This window comes from Sylvia atricapilla, chromosome 9 (assembly GCF_009819655.1).
Source record: "Sylvia atricapilla isolate bSylAtr1 chromosome 9, bSylAtr1.pri, whole genome shotgun sequence".
In the NCBI taxonomy this organism is placed as follows: Eukaryota; Metazoa; Chordata; class Aves; order Passeriformes; family Sylviidae; genus Sylvia; species Sylvia atricapilla.
Window position 1 is genome coordinate 4,425,717 of NC_089148.1, and position 22,512 is coordinate 4,448,228.

General features: G+C 38.5%; 1 protein-coding gene across 1 annotated transcript in view; it reads right to left on the minus strand.

The window, feature by feature from the left end:
• Positions 1 to 1,512: 1,512 nt before the first annotated feature.
• The window catches only part of CDC73 (cell division cycle 73), a 103,208-nt gene continuing 82,208 nt past the window's right edge, over positions 1,513 to 22,512 (minus strand). The window contains exons 11-17 of the mRNA XM_066324634.1: positions 20,619 to 20,676; positions 17,533 to 17,568; positions 17,042 to 17,129; positions 8,891 to 9,052; positions 7,005 to 7,105; positions 3,754 to 3,895; positions 1,513 to 2,932 (exon numbers count right to left, since the gene is read on the minus strand). Coding sequence (XP_066180731.1) covers positions 2,896 to 2,932; positions 3,754 to 3,895; positions 7,005 to 7,105; positions 8,891 to 9,052; positions 17,042 to 17,129; positions 17,533 to 17,568; positions 20,619 to 20,676 — 624 coding nt within the window. The 3' untranslated portion in view covers positions 1,513 to 2,895. The remainder of the gene's footprint in view (positions 2,933 to 3,753; positions 3,896 to 7,004; positions 7,106 to 8,890; positions 9,053 to 17,041; positions 17,130 to 17,532; positions 17,569 to 20,618; positions 20,677 to 22,512) is intronic.

Here is a 22,512-nt window from a genome sequence, read left to right on the forward strand (position 1 = left end):
TATCTGATTCTCATGCTCGTGTCTTTCTATTGTTCAATAAACTGCAGTCAGGGAAGTAGCTCAGCTATAGTTGTACATTTTAATTGAATACAATTTACACACTTTATACACCTCCAAGCATTGTGTAGAATTTGCTCAACAATAAGAAAGCAGCTCAGTAAAACAGATGTCTGCTCCTCTAGCTTCCCCACTTCTTAGTATCAGTTTTCTTTATTACTCTACATTAACGTGTAGATAAATTAAGCATAACATAAGTGTCTAAAATTCCAGCTGTGTTGCAAAACACTGCTGCAAGGCTAAATTTTTAAGTCCAAGTAGTTTCATAATCTATGTGCAGCTATTTATGAAGCAGGAATGCTATTCTGACAACCTAATTAAACTTCCAATAATGTCAGCAGGAATCTGATTGCAAAATGGCTCATTTTATAAACATCACTACTTTTATGACTGACAAAAATATGCACAATCAGGTGCCAGCTCCTTCACAAATACATATTGTATAACTTGGGTCACAAACTGCTTGCCAGTACAAAATTTTAAGATGTTAAGATCTGTCCTCAACCAATAAAAACCAACACAGGTCACACAAAGATTGCATGGATGTTGCTCTTCTGCCCATTCCACATCCGTGTAATGTCAGTAGTTTGGAGGAGTTAACTGCCAATATATACATCAAGCTACATCTAAATCAAGCCATCTCCTGCATACAGGACTGGATCTGGGATTACACCTCCACTGAAAACACAAGTGAAGTACAGGACACCGAAAAGAAACCTGACCCTTGCCTATTGCAGACCCACTCTATGCTCTGCATATCACACTGCATGTGAAGCACATGCTTCTCCAAAATTTGCCCTTGGAATTGACTGCCTAGAAGTCTCTTTAAAACACAGGCCATGATGCTAAAAAAAGACATTTCTAATTGGAAACGTTCAAGTTAAAAAAAAGTATACATGATATCTCACTGCCTAGAGCAGAAACGAACTGTAAATTGAACCACTTGCTCGTGTAGCAGCTGCTGTGTTGGAAGAAGCCATCACAGCTTTGCTCTGTACAGTGCAGGTTAAAACCAAGTACTCAAAGTTTTAGCCAGCTCTAGTATGACATGGACACATTTCTAATAAGCTTAAGTACAGGGAAGACATGGTAATGGGGTACAGCCCACACAAACAGGAGACATCTCAGGAGTCCTGCAGTGCCCACTCTTCCCAGTCACCACGCTGAATCCATTCCAAAATCCAGGCTCAGCTGCTCCTCTTCTTGGGATTCACGGAGGGTTGCTTTGGTGGTTTGAGTTTTTACATTTCCTTATGACCGTTTGAAAGTTTTACGTTTCCAATTAATATCATTTGAAAACACAGTCTCAGTAGAGCAAGGGTGCAAACATACAACTAGAAGTCAGATGTCAAAATCCTCATAAACTTAAGGCTCAGTTTTAAGAACCTGTTATGGATATGTGACTTTGGGTTTTATTAGAAATGAAGTTAACATCAAATAAAAACCAAAACAGAATAGGTAGAACATTTTATTTTTGTCAAACCTTAAATGTAAAGTATATTTAAAAAACATGGTTTGGAATTTCAAGAACAGGAATATAAACATGTATTTTCTATCCCAGAAAAAAAAAATCATGCAGGTGTTACAGTATTTGATCATTCTCTACATTCACTGGTATGCAACATCAACTTAATGTTATTCCATAGATACAGAGATGCTGTAAATTGGTACAAATACCAGGATCCTCTGGCCTCACACTGTAGATGAAGCAAATCTGTTCTTTGGTAGTTGGAGAAGGCTGATTTTCCCTTCCAATGCAGGACTCTTAGTAGGCCATATTAGCCACTCAACTCAGAAAATTACAACTCCTGTAGACAGTCTGGGCTACTTTTGTCATGAGAAAATAGTATTAGAGGTATAAACGCAAAGTTAAAATTATTCATTCCTTGTGGTGGCTGTTCCAGGAAAAAAAATTCCAACTTTCTCCTCCCTCTATTCATCACTTAATCTAGGTAACATTTAGACTCATATGCAAAGGTATTTGCTAGATGGGAATGTACACATGCATACTTTCAGTTTAAAGAAAGAGACTTGTGGAGAATGGCAATTGAAAGTTAACATGACTTGAATGTACACCTGTAATAAAGTTTAAGGATTTAGGAAACTGGGACATTACAAATCCAAAAAAATGTGTTAATAGATTTTTGATCTTCCCTTTTTCAACAAAGACTGACAGAATATACATATACAGGTTGACATTTTGATTTATGGAAAACAACTTTCACTTTGCTCGGTTTGCAAGTCCTATTGACTAAAATGTAGTATCATTCACAACAAAATATTTTCAGTAAGTGAAACATTAAGCAAAGAAACCCCAAACTAAGCTCAGAAGCTAAGTGGTTTAGAAAGCCTATGTGTGCATCAGTGTGTCTATACCTTTTTTGTACACTATATCTATAGACACACCCACACATTTATTTACACACATCCGTGCGCACACGCACACACGCACACACACATGGGGAACCTGCCGTGGAGATCCAGCTATCATCTACTCAGGAACAAAACACATCATTTAAAAATGTGCCTAATTTAACAAAACAGAGAAGAAACTGCTGCTATCAAAATATACAATTTGGATTGCAGACTAGAAGGCTAACAACATTAAAAAAATAGTTTTAAGCAAAACCCCTTTGCTTCTGAATAACAACAGGTATCAACCTGCCATAGCATGAATCATCCAAGTAAGGTTTTATAAAAAGTTTAAACTGTGACCCTTGCTCACTTGTAAAGTTCTTGACATATATAGTGCGAACTCTGGTCTCCAAACTGGAGCCCCTTCCATTTTTTTCAATCCATACTTCAGGAAACAAACTTCCAAAATCCAAACTTCAGGATTCAGAATCTCAAGTGAGATTTGTGCTTTACCATATACCTGCAAAAACATTAAGAGAAGAGAGCATTACTACCCTCGTGGCATTTATAGGAATTTTACTTGCAGGAATAAAATGCACCGGCATTGTTTAAAGAGAATTCTTATGGAATTAGAAAGTTGCCAAAGAGATGCAACGTGTAATGCACAGGATTTTCCTCACTAAGTAACAGCTGGCTACTGCCTTGCCTCAAAGAAAGCTCATGTTTTCCAAGGCACTGCATGACCTCTAACACTGAAAGACTGTTGTAAAGACAACTAGTTCATTCTGGGAGTTCAATTACACTGTTCATCTGAGACTTTTCAATAGAAAGCCATGGAAAGTATGATGATTTGTATTATTTTGAGAATTCCCACAGGATTGTTCTTTTTCACTCAATCATTTAAGCAGTTTGCTGTGAATCAACATGAACAAATTAAACATTCATTAAATGCATGGGCTTCTCCCCTCCCTCAATATTTCATCAACTGCTTCATGAGAATGAAGTTTCTTCCCTACAACATGAACAAGGTATTGCAGTGAACTTCCCCTTCAGGAGGATTCTGACCCAGAGAATCAGAGTCAGAAGGTGGGGAATTATGGGACTAATAAATGATTCATGGTAACTACCCCTCCTTCAAATCCACACTTTGGAAATTATTACTTACAGTCTGTAAACATATACCACAACATTTTATTCACTGTATCATCAGGGAAAATCAAAACAAGCAATATTTCTAAGCTAAAACATTGTTCAGATGTCTAAGCTGTAAACAATTCCCCTGGCTACCAGAACTTCTAATTCCCACCAAAACCATGCAAGGACTTTCAGCAGGAAACATACCTGTCCAAAGTTTCCCAGAAGCGTAGGAATACTGGCCTGTCCAAGTGTCTTTTGTGGTAGCTGAGTTCTAACACTGTGACATCCCATTTCTGTACGTTGGGATCCAGGCGCACTTCATCGTACTTGAGATGAAAAGCTTTGACTACAGCAAACAGGAAAGTATTTGGTACAAAAAGGAACACTTCAGTGTTTCTTTATTGGTCATAGAAAATTCCCACTCCACCCTTCCTTTTTCAGAATGAAGCCTGAGAGTAAAATTAACCAGCCCATAACCCAAAGAAGTCAACTGCTCAGGAAAGGGCACAGCTAAATATAGAGGTCAGTGGCTCTCAGGCTACTCCAGGGTGAAGGGAAAGGGCAGCCCCTACTTTTAGATGCACAGATTCCAAAGGAGCAGCAGAAACACACTGCAAATTCAAGAACATTCTCTTTGAGAAACAAAGAAATTTTTTCTGAAAATCTCTGAAATGTCAAAGAATTTAAAATAATAGTAAAAAAAGGTACCTGAGACCTCTGAGTAGGAAACCTGGCTATCTCCTAAAAGAATCTGTAGAAGATTGATAGTAGAATGCCAGTGTAACCCCCAAATGCTACATAAAGCATTCTGAGAAATTTAGTAACTGCCAATTTCTGCTGATCTAGCACTCAGTTAAAAACGGTAAAATATTAACTGGTATTTTTCTCTTGGGAAGTATTGTCACATGTGAATTAGGTAAAGCCTAAGCATTTACACAGTGATCATTAAAACCAGGGTATTTAAGCCTTGTACAATTCCTATCTGGTAACCCAATCTGATGATTTTAGTGGTACTGGAAAACACATCATCAGACTTGTGGAAACTAGGTGTTTTTAAATGCTAAGGTTGTATCTTCTTCAGATACCACACCCTTAATTTTGTCTTCCACAAAACCAGTTCTCTTTTCCAGATCCATCTGGGAACTTCCTAGGAGGCTGACATGTGAAATTAGCATTATTTTACTGACAAACTAAAGAAATTATCACCTGACTTGTATCTCTGCTAGATAAATCTCCAAGCTTTGTGATTAAGAATACATATACATTATCTCTGCTGTACATTGTTGCATGTACTCATATAACTTCAGAAAAAACAAATAAGGATATACCAGGGCCATGCATTTACAGAAAACTCCATTCACACCTAACAGAGTCTCTGCATTCAAGTTAAATGTTATTAAGCACAAGAGGATCCACTTCTGAACCTGAAACTAATCACTATTAAAGCTCACTGATGTCCTCTGGGAAGGAAGACCTTTCAAATGGTATTCAAAACTAAGTATTTGTTCATGAAACTGATAACATTCAAAACCTCATCACAAGCATTCACTTGTAAATGTGAAATTAGGCTGGTTTGGTATATGAGTATGAAACAGTCAGGAGGCCATGCAGAAGGAAAACTAAGGAGCACAGTTTTAGAGACTCAGCTAATGACATTTTCTGTGACAAAGCAATTGATGAAATAAAACCAGTCTGGGAGGCTCTGGCCTCATACACATTTTATTGAGGAGTTCTTTCTGGTAAGCTACCTGCTTGTTTTCCAACAGGACAGTGACAAGCCTTGACTAATTGGTAGCCACAACAGACCCAGAGACACAGAAGAAATGCAAAGTGCAGGTGAAACAATGAACAGCTGCAAATCCCAGAAAACACATTTGTGAAGACTACTGAACACCATAAATATGACAAAACAATAGCTTCAGATAGATACATAAAACTGGACTGACGCTGTCTGTGCTCCCTTCATTTACCTGTTTTCATTTGAAGAGTTAGTGAAGTCATTAGGGAAAGTTCTAGAAACATACTATATCAGGAAAATATTTTAAAAATACCATGCTTTGAAGGAATGGAATGCCTTTCTAAACTGAAGATACATTTCAATCTATGAATTAAGACTAGATATTCCTCTTTCACTTGAAAAACATAAGAATTTGTACACCTCCAGCCTGAACTGTGCAGCCTGTGATTGTGATCTTTTGGCATGAGGAGACCAGGAATGTTAAATTGCTATGGCCCTCCGTACATGTGTATATATAAAAATTATAAAATTAATAGGAAGCAGCATGCAACTGCCAGCTAGACCTTCAATATTTCACTGCATTTTTCTTGGCCTTGCTTTTTGCAATTGCCATTTTCTCAGTATCTTTATTTTGAAGCGCTATTTCCTTCTTTCGTTAGTCTCTTTTGTTAAACTCTCTCCTGTGGCACAGTTTTACTTTCACAGTGACTTTCAGGGTCTTTCTTTCCCTGCTCATTCTCGATCCCCCCTTTAAGTAACTCATTCTATTTTCTTGTTGACAGACCCATCCTTGGCTCTGTGTCCCACCCAAGTTTTTGCCTTGCTGCTCACCAAAGCAGCACTCTCTTTCCAGATTCTATTCCAGTTCCACATACCAAAGAGGGGAAGACACAAAACCTGATCAAACCTGTTCCTCATCACACTGACTGCAAGATGACAGAACTGAACTAAGGTGGGCTTGGGTCTGTTGCCTTGGTTTTTTTGTGTTGGTTTGTTGTTTTATTTTTTTCTTTAGTGTGTGTATATACATGTTGGTTTGGTGTTTCTTAAAACAACCTGAAACCATAGGGCACCATCAAAAAGTCTGTTTTCTAAGGCAACTCCAAACTGAAGCAACAGAGAAGAGAAGCTGACAGATCCCTTAGATATTATGGCCCACCTCTCTGTCAGAGGGGTGAACTGTGCCAGACAAGTGCCTCAAAGCACCACAGTTGTGGGGACTCAAAAAACCTGTTCAGATCTATACAATGTGAACATCTAGCTCACTTGAAACTTAAACTTTTTAAAACTTGGAAGTTTTTGTCAGACAGCAGATCCTATTCTCAACGCTTTCTTAGTGGCACACTAGGTGATTAATCCTCTCTTCAAAATAGCACTGGAATGTGAAGACAGCCTGTAAACCTGTTATCTATGAATTGCTGGAATACACATTGTCTGTTCACTCTTCTTTTCGAAGATTGGAAAGCAGATTTGTACACCACCTATTTGTGACTCTGGCAGCTGACAGCTCCGAGGTGATTTCCATGAGCTTCCACAGAGGAGAGAACAAGCACAAAGGGCATGGGAATATTTGCCATGGTGAGGAGACCAAAGCCCAAAGTCTGCTCAGCCAGCCACGCCCAACAGCGCTTTGGCAGCACTGTTATCAGGATAAACACCCTACAAGAAACCCCAAACACAACAACCCCCAAACCAAGGAACAAAACAAATCCCTTACTTTTTGCAAAGATATCAACAGGAGATCCATCGGGCAGGAGCCAAGGCCAGCCCTTGAACTGCCAGGCAGGCCCCTGGACAAACACAGCCACCACACGGTCCCTGGAACACACAGAGGGAGACACGGGCATGGAACATCCCAGCACCTGCTGTCCCAAACAGGCAGTGTGCCTTAGGCACTGCTTCTTTTGGAAAGCAAGATAGCACATTTAACAACCACACCTCCACAGCATAACTGCTTTTCCTCTTGTAAAGAAAAAAAAAAAAATCCTGTGATTCCTCTGGGCTTTCAGCGCTGTCCCTTTGCAGAAGGCAGCTCAGTTTCTCAGGCTACAATTTCTAGAACTCAGTGTTTGTCTGTGGCCATCATTACTTTGCTTTTGGAAAGTGCTCCAACATATTCAGAAATAAGCTGCAAACGGCACTTGAAAGTTAGATGTGGAAATTTAAAAGCCTTTATTCTCAACACTGCTGTCTTCCAGGCTGAAAATTAATGAGAAGCAACAGCTGCTAAATTTCTGCAAAGTGAAATTTCAGGTACTTCAAGAATACACAACCATTACCTGTGGTCTAAGAAAATAAATTTGTGATTAAGATTTTTCATTAGTAAAATTTTTAAAATCCTTCCTTTGAGAATAAATAACCTCCCCACAAATGGTCTTTCCTTCAACATCTACATCATCCAACCATGGTTCCTACCTACCACACTAAATAATTACCTCTCTAATTTAATCCTCAAATTTAATTTATCATTAAATCCACTAAATCCAAAATGAAAAAGAATCATGAAGGCAGCGAAGTTTTGTGGTCTGGGTTGTTCTGGGGTTTTTTGCAGATTTTATAATGGCTTCCTTGGGTAAAACCAAGGAAAAAAAGCACACACCACTTAATGTCTTTTGTCAGAAGAATTTTAGATGCTTCTTAAAGGTTTGATCATTAAACATTTTAAGTGCTACTTAATATTCAGAATTTAAATCCACTGATTTCTGATTAGTTCAAGTTCTAAGTACAGAGAATAACTGATTTAGGAACAAAACCTTTTCAAAGTATTCCTCTCCATTACAATCAAATTTGGAAACTACAAAACTACAGTATGTCATTGTCCACATCCCAGATCTTCTCACTTTTGAAGAAGTAAAAATGCTGCATAATGCACACCATCAAATTACAAAAAAGGATGTCAAACAATAATAATAATAAAAAAAAACTCTGGAAAAACTATAGAGTTTTTCTGTTCAAAGAGAGCTATTTTTAACAGCCCATCTCTGAAGAATGGGCTACAGACCAAATAATCTATTTCCACCTTCTCATGAAAGTAAAAACTATCTACTTTCCTTTCTGTAACTCCCTTTCTGCAACTAGGGCTCTTCCTTCGGAAGTAAAATTCCAGTACTTCCAGTACTGGAATCACAATTCAGTCTTTACTGTCTGATGTATTTTCTTTCTTTAACTACTAAAAAATTTGGAATGTCAGATGCTGATGACCTGAAAATGTATCTTCCTAACAGACTCTCCCTCAGAAAGCAGACAGGACAGGAGAGGTTTTCTCACAGCTCATGGTTCAGTGACCTGCCACATGTTACACTACCACAAACCACAACAATAATATGAACAATAATAGGCAATTTCTGGAATACTTCTGGCAAACCCAATAATATTAACTGCACTGCTCACATTGTTAAAATAAAAAGTGTTGCAAGTTTCAAAGATCTTCTGGATTAATTTAGTTTCTTATTATTTTCAGCTGAAAACTCCTACACAGTTAATAAAATCCAATCTTTACATCTGTATCTTAACTTTTCAGTAGATTTCAGAGCACTTTATTTTTCCCCTCCAAATCCTGCATTGTTCTGAGTAAGAAACTGTGTAAAGGAGAAATGTTCTCACCAGTCTTGTGGCATGAGTTTCAGAGGCTGGTCGACGACTCGGTAAGGGACAGTGACGCTGACTGTGGTTCCCCCCGGCTGCATCTGGTCCTTCCTCCTCTGTATTAGAGTCTCATTCTCCCGTTGACAGCCCTGCTTCTTCTTCTCATCTGATGGTACAAACCTTAGGGAATAACAAACCCCTCAGTAGACAAGGGCAATTTACTTGATGGAATCAGCAGGAAAAGTAACAGCTTTATCAGAACTCGGCGCTGTTGACAGCGGTCACTGAAGCCACCTCCTCACCATGCCAAGTGCCCATCACTACTCATTCAGAACACCAAAAAAAATGTAAGGATAACATTTCAGAAGCCCTCATGATAAAAAAAAGTCACACTAAAAGGTCCTCTGTGCCTCAAAAATACAGCCTGAGCCGTTCTTAGACATATGAGGCCTTACACAATACATTTGCGAATGAGGAGCCAGACCACATTTGTACCATGGCCACAACTCTTCTTTTTAGTGACCAAGGGTAACCTGGGCATTAAAACATTTGCTTCCTGGAGCAAGTTTTAAGAGCTCTTGGAGCCATTAGAATTATTACCAATTACAGTTTTCTCAAGAAAGCTGAGATTTTTGGTCAAAAACAGTTTTGAGTGAGGTTTTATTTTTTTGGAGAATGGTGATTTTACTTTATCAATGATTCATCTGGTTACTATGATACATGACACTACAGTTTTTGGTTGTTTTTTTTTTTTTTTTTTCCTAAATAGATTCTGTGATGGAATAAGTGCTTGTAAAATCCAGATAATGGCCCTCATGTCATATATAACCTCCATATGACAAGAATAAATGCTAAGATGTGACATGGCTTTCCTCCCTCCAATTAATTACAGATCCTTAATCTTTCAGCCCCTTCACCTTAAAAAACAAACACAATTGCATTTCAAGGCCCTCTTCTGTACAGTGATATCTCAAAATTGGCATCATAAATGTGAGAGCAGTGTGGGCCTTTCTACTGATAAATCTCAGGGTATTTTGAGACAGATAAAAGAAAGGCAACAGAGTCATGCCTTTCACAGAACTAGAAGTGTGTCATGGAAAGAGAAGTTGATGTGACCAGCAGCATCTTCCAGGCCAGCACAAGAACAGAGTTCAGGCCTGTGTTCTCCTAATATTCTATTCAGAACCACCCAGCTGCACTACAGCCCTGTCTGCTGCTGACATTTCATTGCCAAAGCTTCTGATAAAAATAAAACTCTGCTTCCCCTATCTGCAGTAGTTAGCAGGAGGATTTGTGATACATTTTAAAAGCACAGTACATAGTTGGTAACATTTCTCTTCATTACAGTGCATATGGTGCTTTTGAGCAGTTTACTACATTTTTGGCGTAAGTTGTTTGCAGCATTTCTATTTGTTCTCTTCAATTTATTTCTATTTGAATACTAAAACCCAGATTTGAATGTGCTTTAACAGGCAGATTGCGCTTCCTATTGTTGGATAAACAGGAAAAAGAATGCAAGGTTGACTATGAAGAAAAGTTCATTATTCAGTCAACTTGAAAACACTAGTTTTTACTACATATCCAATGAGAAAATGGCATTTGGGGAGGGAAAGAACCCAAAAACAATCAAACATGTCTTAAGGCAGCAGGTGAAAATTGTCAATAAACCTCCAAGCAAAACTGTTTTACTTTCCCAATGTAAATTAACAGATTATGTCCCCTCATACTCCTCATGATTTAACAATGTTTCAAAAAGAGAAAGTCACAAGTGATTTCTGAAACATGTGTCCAAATGCATTCAATTGATACTACTGCACTGGGAAATTAAAAAATAGCCCAACACCTGCAAATAACTAGGAAGGGTGCATTAAAGCTGACTAGCACTGCAAATACAGAAAAAGCATCACAGGTGTTAAATGAGGAGCCATAAATTAAATTATGCTTGTCTGTCTAGTACACGTGAAATACCATCATTCTAAAGGAAATACAGACAGAAAAGCTGTACAGGACACTGAAAGAAATGTACACATTGGCCACCTAGGATATATATTTTTGGAAGTTAAGATAGTAATTTCCCTAATAGTTGAAGTAATTAGCAAACAGTTAATATTTACATATGTTTTATCCATCACAACAGACTGACACATACAATTGAATGCTACACATACTATTCAGCTGAGTTCTGCACTGGAAAAAGCCACCCAGTGCGACACCAGAATTTAAGTATTTCTCATCAATTCGCTAATTTAAAAACTGCAAAGTGAGGCACACCTTTATCATGAGCACGCCTAATGGCCTGTCCTGCCAATGTGCCCCAGGCTTTGCTTTGACAATAATAACTGATAGGAAACTCTGTAACCTAAAATGAGGATTTGCTTGGTGGTCTTTCAGCCTGTAAGAAAACTACTACTGAGTCTCTCATCACCCATTAGAACTTAAGGAATCTGGGCTATAAAGAATGAAGATAAATTAGAGAAACAAGCCCTCTAACACCTTTTATCCAGCTGGCAGGGTTTATAGGAAAAGCCAGGGTCGCCCAAAATAGTGGGCAGCTTGAAAAGAATTTTGTTATTCTCTGTTCCCTACACTAAACAAGAACAAACTCTTACAAAATATGTAAATAAAAACCAAACAGCCCTACACACACATTACAGTGATAATCAAGTATTCATCTGAACAGGGATCTAAAAGGTCACATTTTACATTTAATTTGTAAATGTGAGGAAGCAAACTCGTTTTAAATGGAAACAGGAAAGCAAAGCAGCCCTGACAAATGAGAGCAGAGGCAATATTGCCGTGCTACAGAGTAACAACTTCACCACTGAGACTTCCCCCATTCTCTGCTTCAAATGTTTCAGTGTTTTTAAGAATTCATTTCAACACCAGCTTTTGGCAGTTTCTGCCCATTTCAGCTAGAAACTGTGTTACAGCCATTGAGTCACCACTCGCTTGTGCCTCAGCTATGTCCCTTCTACACAATGGCTTCAGTTTTATTTCCTGGAAAAAAAATCTGAGTTTCTGAGTGCAATTCTCTAGGACACAACACAAAGATTTCTTGTTAAGGAAGAACTATCAATGAGCAGATTCAAATGGCACAGCAGAGAAGACAAGTGTCACAAAGCAAGCATTGAAGCAAGCACTTACCAACAGATAAACACACAGAGGACAGGAATAAAGGACAGCTTACAGAAAGCTTATGGAATATATGCCTGCATTTCCGGGAATCATTGACTCGGTAGGCACAGTGAAAGTCATGTACTCAAGAACTGAGAATCAATAGAAATTACTGTGTGATTATAAATATATATGGCCTGTGTCATCACTACCCAGACATAAAACACGAGCGTAAGAGAACTGAGTGTTAAACAACAAAAATCCCATCTTGTCTTGGAGATTATTTATAATATTCCTATATATTTATAATATTCCTACATATAAGCCACTACAGCCAGTGGCTTAACTACACATTTGTATTTGGCAGCTTTTTATACACCAGAAATGGGTTCTGAAACCTGACTGTGCAGGAGCTCACAGTTTCTTGCTGCCTCTCCAGATTACTATTATCTATTAAAAAAATAAAAATAAAAATCCATATCTACTGAGAATGCACTTTTATACCTCTAGTAGGGGTAGGAAATTATTAGCCTTTGCTGTTAATTGTCAAAATCATTCTCCACAAGAAAAATGGTGCACTCTCAGTTAGCAAAAGCAGCAGGTCCTTTCCCTAAGGTAAGAGGCAAGCAATTGAACACCATGAGACTGTGGGAGGTAACTGCTAAGACACCATCCACTGAACTGCCTGAGCTGCTCCTGACTGGGCTCTGGACTCACATCCACTGGCAGCAGAGCCTTTAAAACCCTCTCACCGAGGTCACATCAGCACATTCTGGCCCCCAGACCAGGCACACTGAAAAATGCATGAAAGGAGAATAAGGCAACTTAGCAGCAACTGAGACCATCACAATACACATTTGATTGTGTTCAGAAGTGGAGACTTATTTTTACCACCCTCTCAGTATTTCTGTTAAATTACAGTATCAAAAGCTTTAGATGCCTATTTTTGCAAGAGAACAAAGCTTTTTTGCTCTACACCATGCCTGAATCTATCCCAGATACTTCACTTGGTATCAAAGCTGGAGAAATCTCCAGTGACGTGCCTGGCCCCATATGGTTAAATGCAAGAGCATCATCATAATAAAAATACCTAATCACCATTTAATCATTCTCATCTGCCTGACAGAATTCCTGCTTTGCTTTGGCTCCATGTAAAGCAGAAGCCTTGCCTCTGAAAAGCCTGACTTCAGGTATCCTCAAATACTGAGTCACAATTTCACACAGTAATTGTGATACCCAGTGTTGCATTCAGATAGTGAGTAAGAATAAAATGTATTATATAAAATATTTTAAAGAAGCGTCACAACATACCAGAATGTATTGCAGCTCTGATTTCAAACTAAATTGTATCTTTTTACTATTTTAGAAACTCTTTACTTTATGTTGTACATGGCTCCTTGGAAAAGCAACCTTTCAAAAAAACTTAGCAAAAATATTTGCATATTATCTAGCAGGTGAATTGTATATATTACAATCAGAATTACATCACATGCAGAATTGTATTTCAATATACAATTACATACAGAAATGTCTCCCTTCAAAATCTAGAGCTGCAACAAATATATTGAATAGAAAAATTAGGTATCTTAAAAATAAAACCTTAAGCCAGTGCCATGCTTTGGGTTTGTCATATGTATTTCCTTCTACACAAGACAGTTTTCCTGCTTTTCTCCACCTTAAAAGAGAGCCTAACATAAGTGATGAAGTAAGATGCTAAGTGTCATACAAATGTCAGCCAAATTTGGCATAAAAAACTAATACACTACAGAGCAATGAAAAGGCCTAGTAAAAATCTTGGTATAATTAATAGGTTTCTCTCGGTCCTTGGCAATTCAAGTCCCACCACAGAACTGGATGAAGAATCACCTGTTTATTTTCCAACTAGCAACCTAAAATACCTGGCAATGATACCACAAATAATTTTTCTCATATCTAAAGCGACAACGCATTGCAGTCCAGTTCCTTAAAAAAAATAAAAATCCAGGATTGTAGACAAAAGTATCCTAAAAGACAGATTCCCAGCATCTGCCTCAGCAAGGCTAAGGGAGGGAAGATTAATTTAGGTGTATTTTTTCTACCTGGACAATATTTCTTTATCCCAAAACTTGTGGCAATGAAAGGAGTCTCTGAAATCCCTGCTCCTCTGTCAAATTTAACTGCAAATGGGGAATGAGTTAAAGAAGGTACTTAGTTATGAGGCAGAAATTAGCTAAGTCTCCTTTCCTTGGAAAACCATCATATATCTATCAATCACACTCTGCATCAAGGCTAGTTCTGTACTCTGCATAACTTAACAGTAAAAACAAACCCTGAAGCCATTCCTGCACAAAGTACTTCCATAAATCTGAATGCAAACAAATACAGGCCAGGTGCCATATTTTCCAGATGAGTGCTAGATCTGTCATGGCTACATTAATATTTTACTCTTCTGAATTCTGCTATTGCACTTCTGATTCATTAACATACTTTGCTTCTCCCCTTTCTCTTTCATGTAGGCTAACTGTAAAGTGTCATCCTTTGAACCCTTAAGTTTCCTTTTAGTTTTCTGGCAGTTTCTGGATCATGTTCACTGCACTCTAATACAAGTATCCCCTTGGGACATGACTGTTGACTGTGACTCTGTCCCACTGGAGCTGAGAACAGCTAAAAACTTACTCCTGGCACAGGTGCACTTGGACACAACAGACCAAGTGTCCTGGGTTTGCCTGAATTGAATTTTTGGTGAGGAGGAAAAAGGATCAGCCATGGATGGAAGTGACTCTCCCTGTGACAAACATTACAGCTTCCTTGGTAGCTGACAGAACCAATGTCAGCTGGCTCTGAGAGTGGATACACTGCTAGGCCAATTAGAGAAGCTGGACACACCTCTATGAATCATATTTAAAACCAAAAAAAAACATGAAAAGCTCTCTCTTACTTCTTGCTTTCTAAGGAAGAGAGAAGGTCCCACCGAAACAAGATTAACCTTTTCAGTGTTGGAAAAACTCCATTTGAGAACAAATAAATCTGTGGGTGCCAGTCTTCTCCTGAGTCAGAGAAAAGAAAGGTGAAGGCACATGAAGAAAACAACAGCACGACACCAAGGCCAGTGAAGGAGGAGAAGCCAAAGCCCAGAAGAAAGGAGGGGAGATACTCTGGTTTTGGAGCTGAAAACCTTTGGAAGCCAAGGTGAGAATATAATACCAGTGTATTTCCCTGTAATTCAGAAAGAGCATGGGGAAGGGGGATGCAGCAGTCATCCACAGCTCAGAAGAGAGCTGGAGAATAGAGATGTTGAAAGAAGCTGTGATCTGACTTGAACAGAGAGAGAGAACTTTTGCTTCCAAAGACAGAAGAAGAGAGAGAACCTTTGCTCCTATACTAGAACAGCTCTTCCTTAAAAAAATTGCACCACATAAGCCAGTGACCCAGGGAAGCAGTTGTGAGAAGACTGCCAAAACATGGGAGGGACTTCATGACTGCAGATTTCCAGGCAGGCTGCTGTTTGTGAAAATGAAAACCACGAAAAACTCTTTCCTGTGGCACGGCAGGAGAGACTCCTCTCCCTAAGCAAACTGAAGAAAGATTTATCATTAGAAGCCATAAACTGACTCAAAATCCCACGTTTTGTTTCTTTACACTGTCAGTGGGAAATAGAAAGAGGCTGGGGGGGGATGAAAGGTGTTCTAAAGGTGTTCATTGTAGTTCTTATCATTCTCCTTTTAATTCTGTCAATAAAGTTTTCTTTACAGTTTTAAAATTTTGAGCCTGTTCTGCACCTAAAGCCTTTTCTCCTAATCCTTATCTCAACCCTATGAGCTTTAGTTTAACTGGTTATTTTTCCCTCCTCTGCTCCAGTTATAGCAGAGGAAGATGAGTAGATGATTTTTGTGAGTGCACTGGCGTTTGGCCAGCAGTCAACCTACTGCACAGGTGCTTCATTCCTTTCTGGGTACACTTGTGCAAGGAAGGCAGAAATTACACAGCTGTAAAAACCAGGGCTTCTTGTGAGGTCTTTTCCTAAATATAAAAACCCACATAAACAAACAACAGCCTCTGTTAACCCAATTAGATCAGTGCTGTGATGGCTTGCACATCAAACTGTAATGTTAAAAGCCAGCCTTCTCTCAAAGTATTTCAGAAGTGACACCAAGAGTCCAGTACACTCGCTGGATCTTTGATGGCCTGTGGCAGTAGGACAGGAACCAGAACTAGCTGTGGATCAGAAGGCACCTGGTATCTCAGAGCAGAGTTTTAAACAATTCTAGGGTAATTCCAGCAGAAGCTGTACCACCACAACAGCCTGGTTTGGACAAAAAGCAGTGTAACAGTATCACAAAAAATGAGTGCTAGAGGTGATAAAAGATGACCCCTCCTTTTTTTGGGCATATCATTGCAGACAACCTACAACAGTGTATTTCTCTGTGAAAATGACTGCTTCCAAAAAATTACCTGATATTTACTGATAGGTAAGTCTAAAAACCATGATCTGTTGGAAAAGCAGAAAGATTCATTCACCCATCATGAATTACATCTTAGAATCAGATGTGTGATGTGATAAACAAGTTTTAGCAACTCACTGAAATTTACCTGGATGCATTTGCATCAATACTTAATTACAGAAAAAATTCTTTATTTGCACAACCAGCTGGGATGCTTGGCTGATACAGCCTGATACAACCTGTCTGGTCACCTTCTCCTTTACTGTGGTCCTTTTCCAAAATCTTTTCTGAGCTCCCTTGGTCAGCTTCTCTAAGTTTTCTTCCATGGGAAGAGTTCACTTGCACGAGGCTGCACAGATGTTACATCAAAGAAAAGCACTGCACACATTCCAAATGCTACTGTAAGAGTTTCCTAAACCTGGCCACAGGTCACAACTGAGCCAAAATTCTGAACTAGGTTTTTGCTTTATTCCTACTAGTCAAGAGGAATTAATTTCTTTTATACTCTGGTCTGTAAAACTAGCTTGTCACAAGAGAATAAATGAACCCTCTTGGTTAATTACTAATTAGGTGCTAGTATAACTTTGTATCTGAAAACAATTTGTTATACAGTATGTTCTAATCATCTACTTACTTCAGATCTTGCAGAAGGTCCTTTGCATTAAGCATTGTTATTAAAGAGGTCGTGGCTGCTGGAATAATGATTATGGGAGTTCGAGATCCTGCAGAGATAATAAAGTTAGACTTGCCTGGAGGGTTTTTTTTTTGTTGTGTTCTGGTTGTTGTTTCCTCCCCTCCCACTTTTTTCATTAAAGGAACTGTACATAACAAAACTCTGACTTAAAAGGTCCCAATCATGAAAAAAATAGTCAAGGAAAATAGTAGTAAAGCTTTTTTAAAGTCAAGATTTTCATTCACCAAAAAAGCAGTTCCCTGTATCATGAGTCTCTCAACATGTGTGGGACTCATATTTAGCAAAACAGAATGCCATTATGCTATACAGAATACATGCTATATATTCCACTGCTTGCTTAAACTCTTGCTTGTAGTGTCAGAAAAAAAAAAAAAAGGAAAAGTGGGCACAATTCACACAAAAAAAGGATCATGTAACTAAAATTGACTCACCTTTTTTCTGGTTTGGAGGTGGTCTTGCTTGAGAAACTGAGGGGGGAAAAAAAACCAAACAAAAATACAGCAGAATGATTAGGCCATAAATCCAAATGTCATTGCAAGGCATCTGTTTAATTGCAGGAGTGAATAGGGAAGAGTCACACTACATTCATTAGATCATTTTTATAAATGCAAGACACTAATATGAAGAAGGCATTTATAATTTGGGTTTGAGTATTCAGAAAACAAACAGCTTTTGACCAGCTGAAGCAGATGTTAGGAGAGTTGAGTCAATCCCTCCCAGTTTAACTGAAGCTCTTCATGTCCCATCCATCCTCTAAAAAAGGCCAGGGCATGACACCATGGGCAAAAATTCCCAACAATCTTGAAAAAAATCTGCTTGTACATCTTCAGTTCAGTAGTGCTGAACCAACAGGAAAACCTTTACAACAAACTGATCTCTACACTTTACCTTTTCATTAGTAGTTATTACTGCACATGACATCCATGGGATTTAGCTATCCTGAACATATGCAGAACTTTCAACAATCAAAACCTGAATTTCAGGCTTGCTCAGGTTAATTTTGGATTGCAGCTTGAGTCACATGAGGTCTTCAGGAGCAAGAAGTAGTCAGGCTTGACACTCAAGGGGAAAACCACACAAGCAACCAAAAAAAAAGGAAGGGGGGGAAAAAGAAAAAAAACACCCACAACCCATCCCTCAACAAAATTACCCTCAACCACCAAAGAAACCCAACAAAATCACTGTTGGACTGGTAGAAACCAAAGAACTGTCCCCACACCTCTCCAGTAAAAAATGTCTCCCCTTCAGTCTTCCAAGTAGTGACCACCTCAGTACAGGAGACACTGCATTCCATGACTTGGAAAAGCATCTTTGTTTCTTCACTTTGGTGCTATTACTGACCTACCTGGCTTCCCCAAATAAACATTTCATAGTTCAGTTTTCAGGAGCCCTAACTTCAGGAGAGAAGTGGAGCACTTGATAATCATCATCATCATCCATGTTTATCCTAATTCAGAAAATGGTGAGTAGTAGAGAGATTGATGCAGACTAACTCAAGCCTCAACTGCTACTATGCATGACAAATTTCATTAATTGACTTCCAATTGCTTAGCACCAACTTGCTCATGTTTATTTATGACCAACTGTTTCAGAAACTTCCTAGAACAGTATAAATATTCACAGCACATACTTGCCATTGTTGAAATATTGAGACCATATCCTTAATTATCTTTTCCTGACACTGTCAAATGCACAGATATAATTGGCAATGCTATATTGAACTACATGAACTTTACCTACTCAGTGATTTTATTTTTTTTTAATCTAGGTATCTCCTTAAAGTAAAAATGTTCTTGAAATTATGGGCAGAGCCAGCTGTCTTAAGACAAAAAACAACAAAACAAAAAGGAGGAGGGGAAGGGAGAATAAGCATCTGCAAGAAATTTAATAGCTGTACAAAGACAGATTAGGGGGAAAAGTTGGTAATGCAAAATGGTGCCAAAAATATAATTTAAGAGCACATCTCAAGTATTTTCTTCAAATCACTACTGTACAACATCTCAGCCTAATTTAACTAATGATTCCTCTGTGCAAAGCAGCATCCTCCTGGAAACAGCAGGTTTTAGTTGCTCTGACTGCTAAGAATAGAACAGCTGAATACTTAAAATATCCAAATATCAAAATGCACAGATATCCTAGAACAGACAGAAAGAGAAACCTCTTCTGACTACACCTGTCTTCTTTATTCTCTCTTCAGTTCCCAATACAGACACAAGATAATGGATGGGGCTGGCCTTAGAGCAGGGCAGTATCAATATCACCTATACAATACACAAACCCCACACTGCTGGCAGGAAATGCCCAGGAAGTCACAGCCAGCAGCAGGGACTGTGACAGCACAGTCACATTTCTGTTCCTGCCACTTCTACCCTTTTCATAGTGCTGTCTGTCAACTCCATCTGCATTAGGATGCTTAACAGGGCTAGTGAGATAAGTATGACAGGCAGTATGACCTTTCCAGTTCCAAAATAACCAAACAGAAGAATCTGTGCACAACAGCATTTAGGCATGCTGAGAACATTCAATATTAGAATGGATTTTGGAGGAAGAAGCAGCTTTACAATATTAAGTCTTAGCATTAAATCCTGCAAACAAATCTCAAGGAATTAGCAAGGCACACACTGAAAGCATTTAAGAGTCTCAACAAGGATATACAGTATTCCAGCAGTACTTCTAGAAAAAGTATATTCATTTTAACTGGTAGCTTTGTTTCCAAGTCCCCCAGAATATCCCCAGGACCTTCATAACATCATCTTATACTGAAATAGCACCTTTCACTTGAGACCTTCTTCCACCAAACCACTAAACTCTCAAAGTAGGTAAACCAGGAGCAAATCTCCACATCAGTTTGCAAACACTGTCCCTCTCATGTACTGGTCCTTCTAAAAACTCATCCTAAGGGTTTCTTATTTAAACAAAGTACATTTATCATCCCATCACTGAATCAAAGCTTGAGATTCAACCTGACAGACAAATGGACTTGGTAGCCAAAATCTACAAAATGGGAATTAAAAAGCCAGCTGAGGATTTCAGGCCCATTACAAACACCTTATGTGCTAAGAAGTGTAAAGAAGTAAAGATAACACATTCGGAGAACTACTTATTTCTGATATATTAATCCTAGAAGTAATAATATATCTCTTTTTGAGATTAGCTATTCTGTTTGTTTATCCTTGGAGTATTAACCAGCTCTTGTTAGACATTTGAGTAGGAATTTTGTGGAATTTTAATTGGTGATATATCAAGCCCACAACCAAGAAGTTTGTGACTTTTCATTTCAGCAGTGCATCCTTTCAATGGGCTAACTGGTCAACACACAGAAGAGAATGACCCCAAGTCCCATAGTATAACATTAAACAAAAGGCTATGGGCTTTTTTTCCAACATACACAACAGTTAGAGGCCAAAAATAATTGACCCATACTTCATTCTTGAGCTAACTAGTGTTTTAAATAGAACTTCTTTGAAACTCATGCCTGGGTGGGACAGAAGCACATGTGACAGTGGGGCCACCTTACCTGGTCGTGGCACAGGCTGTGCTGCCGGAGTTTGTGTTTTTCGAGCAGATGCACCTTCCTGTGAAAAGACAGAAGAGGCAACATTATCAGCTGACCTTCGTGTCAGGTACAGGAGTTTTCAAAATGAGCACAGAGGTACAGAAAATTCCATGATGATGAGAGCAGTATGTTTCCATTAAAGAGTTGGAAGACAATAGAGAAAATATTCCAAACTCCTCATAGATCCTGCTTTAGGTTTAGGGAAGACAATCTCAAACTTTTACAATCTTACATTTTAACCGATCATAAAGTTCTTTTTTTTAATATACATTCCAATGTATGTTTTTAATATACATTCAAACCTTTCCTATTTATAGTATTGTTTCATTTTACCTCCTATCACTTTCATCAAGGGTTAGTAAGGCAAATATAAACAACTGGCCATAGAAATTTCCAAAGACGATCCGCTTATGCTTTGGATGGAAAACCAGGACCAAGAAATTGCAATGCATTCCTGACTTGAGGAGTTTCAGTGCCCAGAAATAGCACTCTCATGATAATTAGTTCTGCTCATGCCTTATCCAATTACCTTAATGTAACACACAAAAGACCTGCACTACTGTTTATTCTTGTTAACTCCCCGGTGTCAACACAGCACCAAAGAAAACAGTGAGGTCACACGTCTGCTTCTAAAGCAACACAATTCCTGCAAGAACAAATTCTGCTCTCAGTTACTGCTGGGAAACCTCACTGAACAGAACACACAGCACCAACATGGTCACGAGCTGCAGTATATTCCAGCCACTGCTATTTGCAGAGCTGACAGGAAAATACCTTTTTAACGTGAAACCATGCATTTTATCTGAAAATTACTTAAACACTATGTGAGGTACCCTACAAGCATGAGACATTGAGAAAGGTCAGAGATCCCACTCAGAGAAAAACCTGTTGGAAGGGACTCCAGTACTGCATTATCAGACCTCTGTGTCCAAGCATAAATAACAGTGTGTTTTGTAATGCAAAATAAAAGAAAGCTAATGAGAAGGCTCATGTTCCACGATTTAAATAACACTTAGGGGAACTGCTTTTAAGTTTCCATCATGAATGTTAGAACTCTTTATCTCATGATCTCTGAAGTACAAATAGAAGCTTCTACACAAGCCCATAGAAAACACAAATTTACTCAAAGCCTCTCTTCCCTGAGCATTAGTGAAGCCACTGATGATTAGTTACATTAAGCTGGAGCTGACATTTGGTGCAGTGAGCAGCTTTTGTAACTTTTACAGGCAGCAACTTCCCATTAATCTTTAGTATAAGGATTTAACCCTGCACTGCAAGTAATGGGTCTATCCCAAATTTTGCTGTACTCTTTTCTGATTATTAAAATACCAACATTTATGTAGGGCAGTTGAGTCAGTACCTGTTATTTTAAGACTTACTTTTATAGCAGCAGAGGAAAGGTATTTTTGACAATGTCCTTTCACAATAATTACTCAGAAAATCATAAAAATGAAAATACCACCACACTCTAGAGGAAGAGCAGCAGGAAAGGCTGACTACCTTTGAGACAAGCCTTGGAACTGAGATACAGCATCTTTCTTTTTACTTCCACTTTCCAAGAAAGCAAAAATAAAACATTTTGCACCTCTTTCTGTAGAAAGATACCATGTTCTGTGTCAAAAGAATGATTCTGTGCTGCAGTAGTTACTCATTTTGAAGAAACCAAGAATTCCTCATAACACTTCCCTAAATTCACAGTACTTGATGAAATGTAAAGAAAACGATCAAGCTAAAGAAACATCAACTCCTGCAATGCCAAGTTTCAAGTTTCTAAATCCAGTTCAAATGCATGATCACGACTGTGTGCTGTCCCACACCTTCTCTCCTCCTTCCACCCCTATGGAACCAGCAGAGC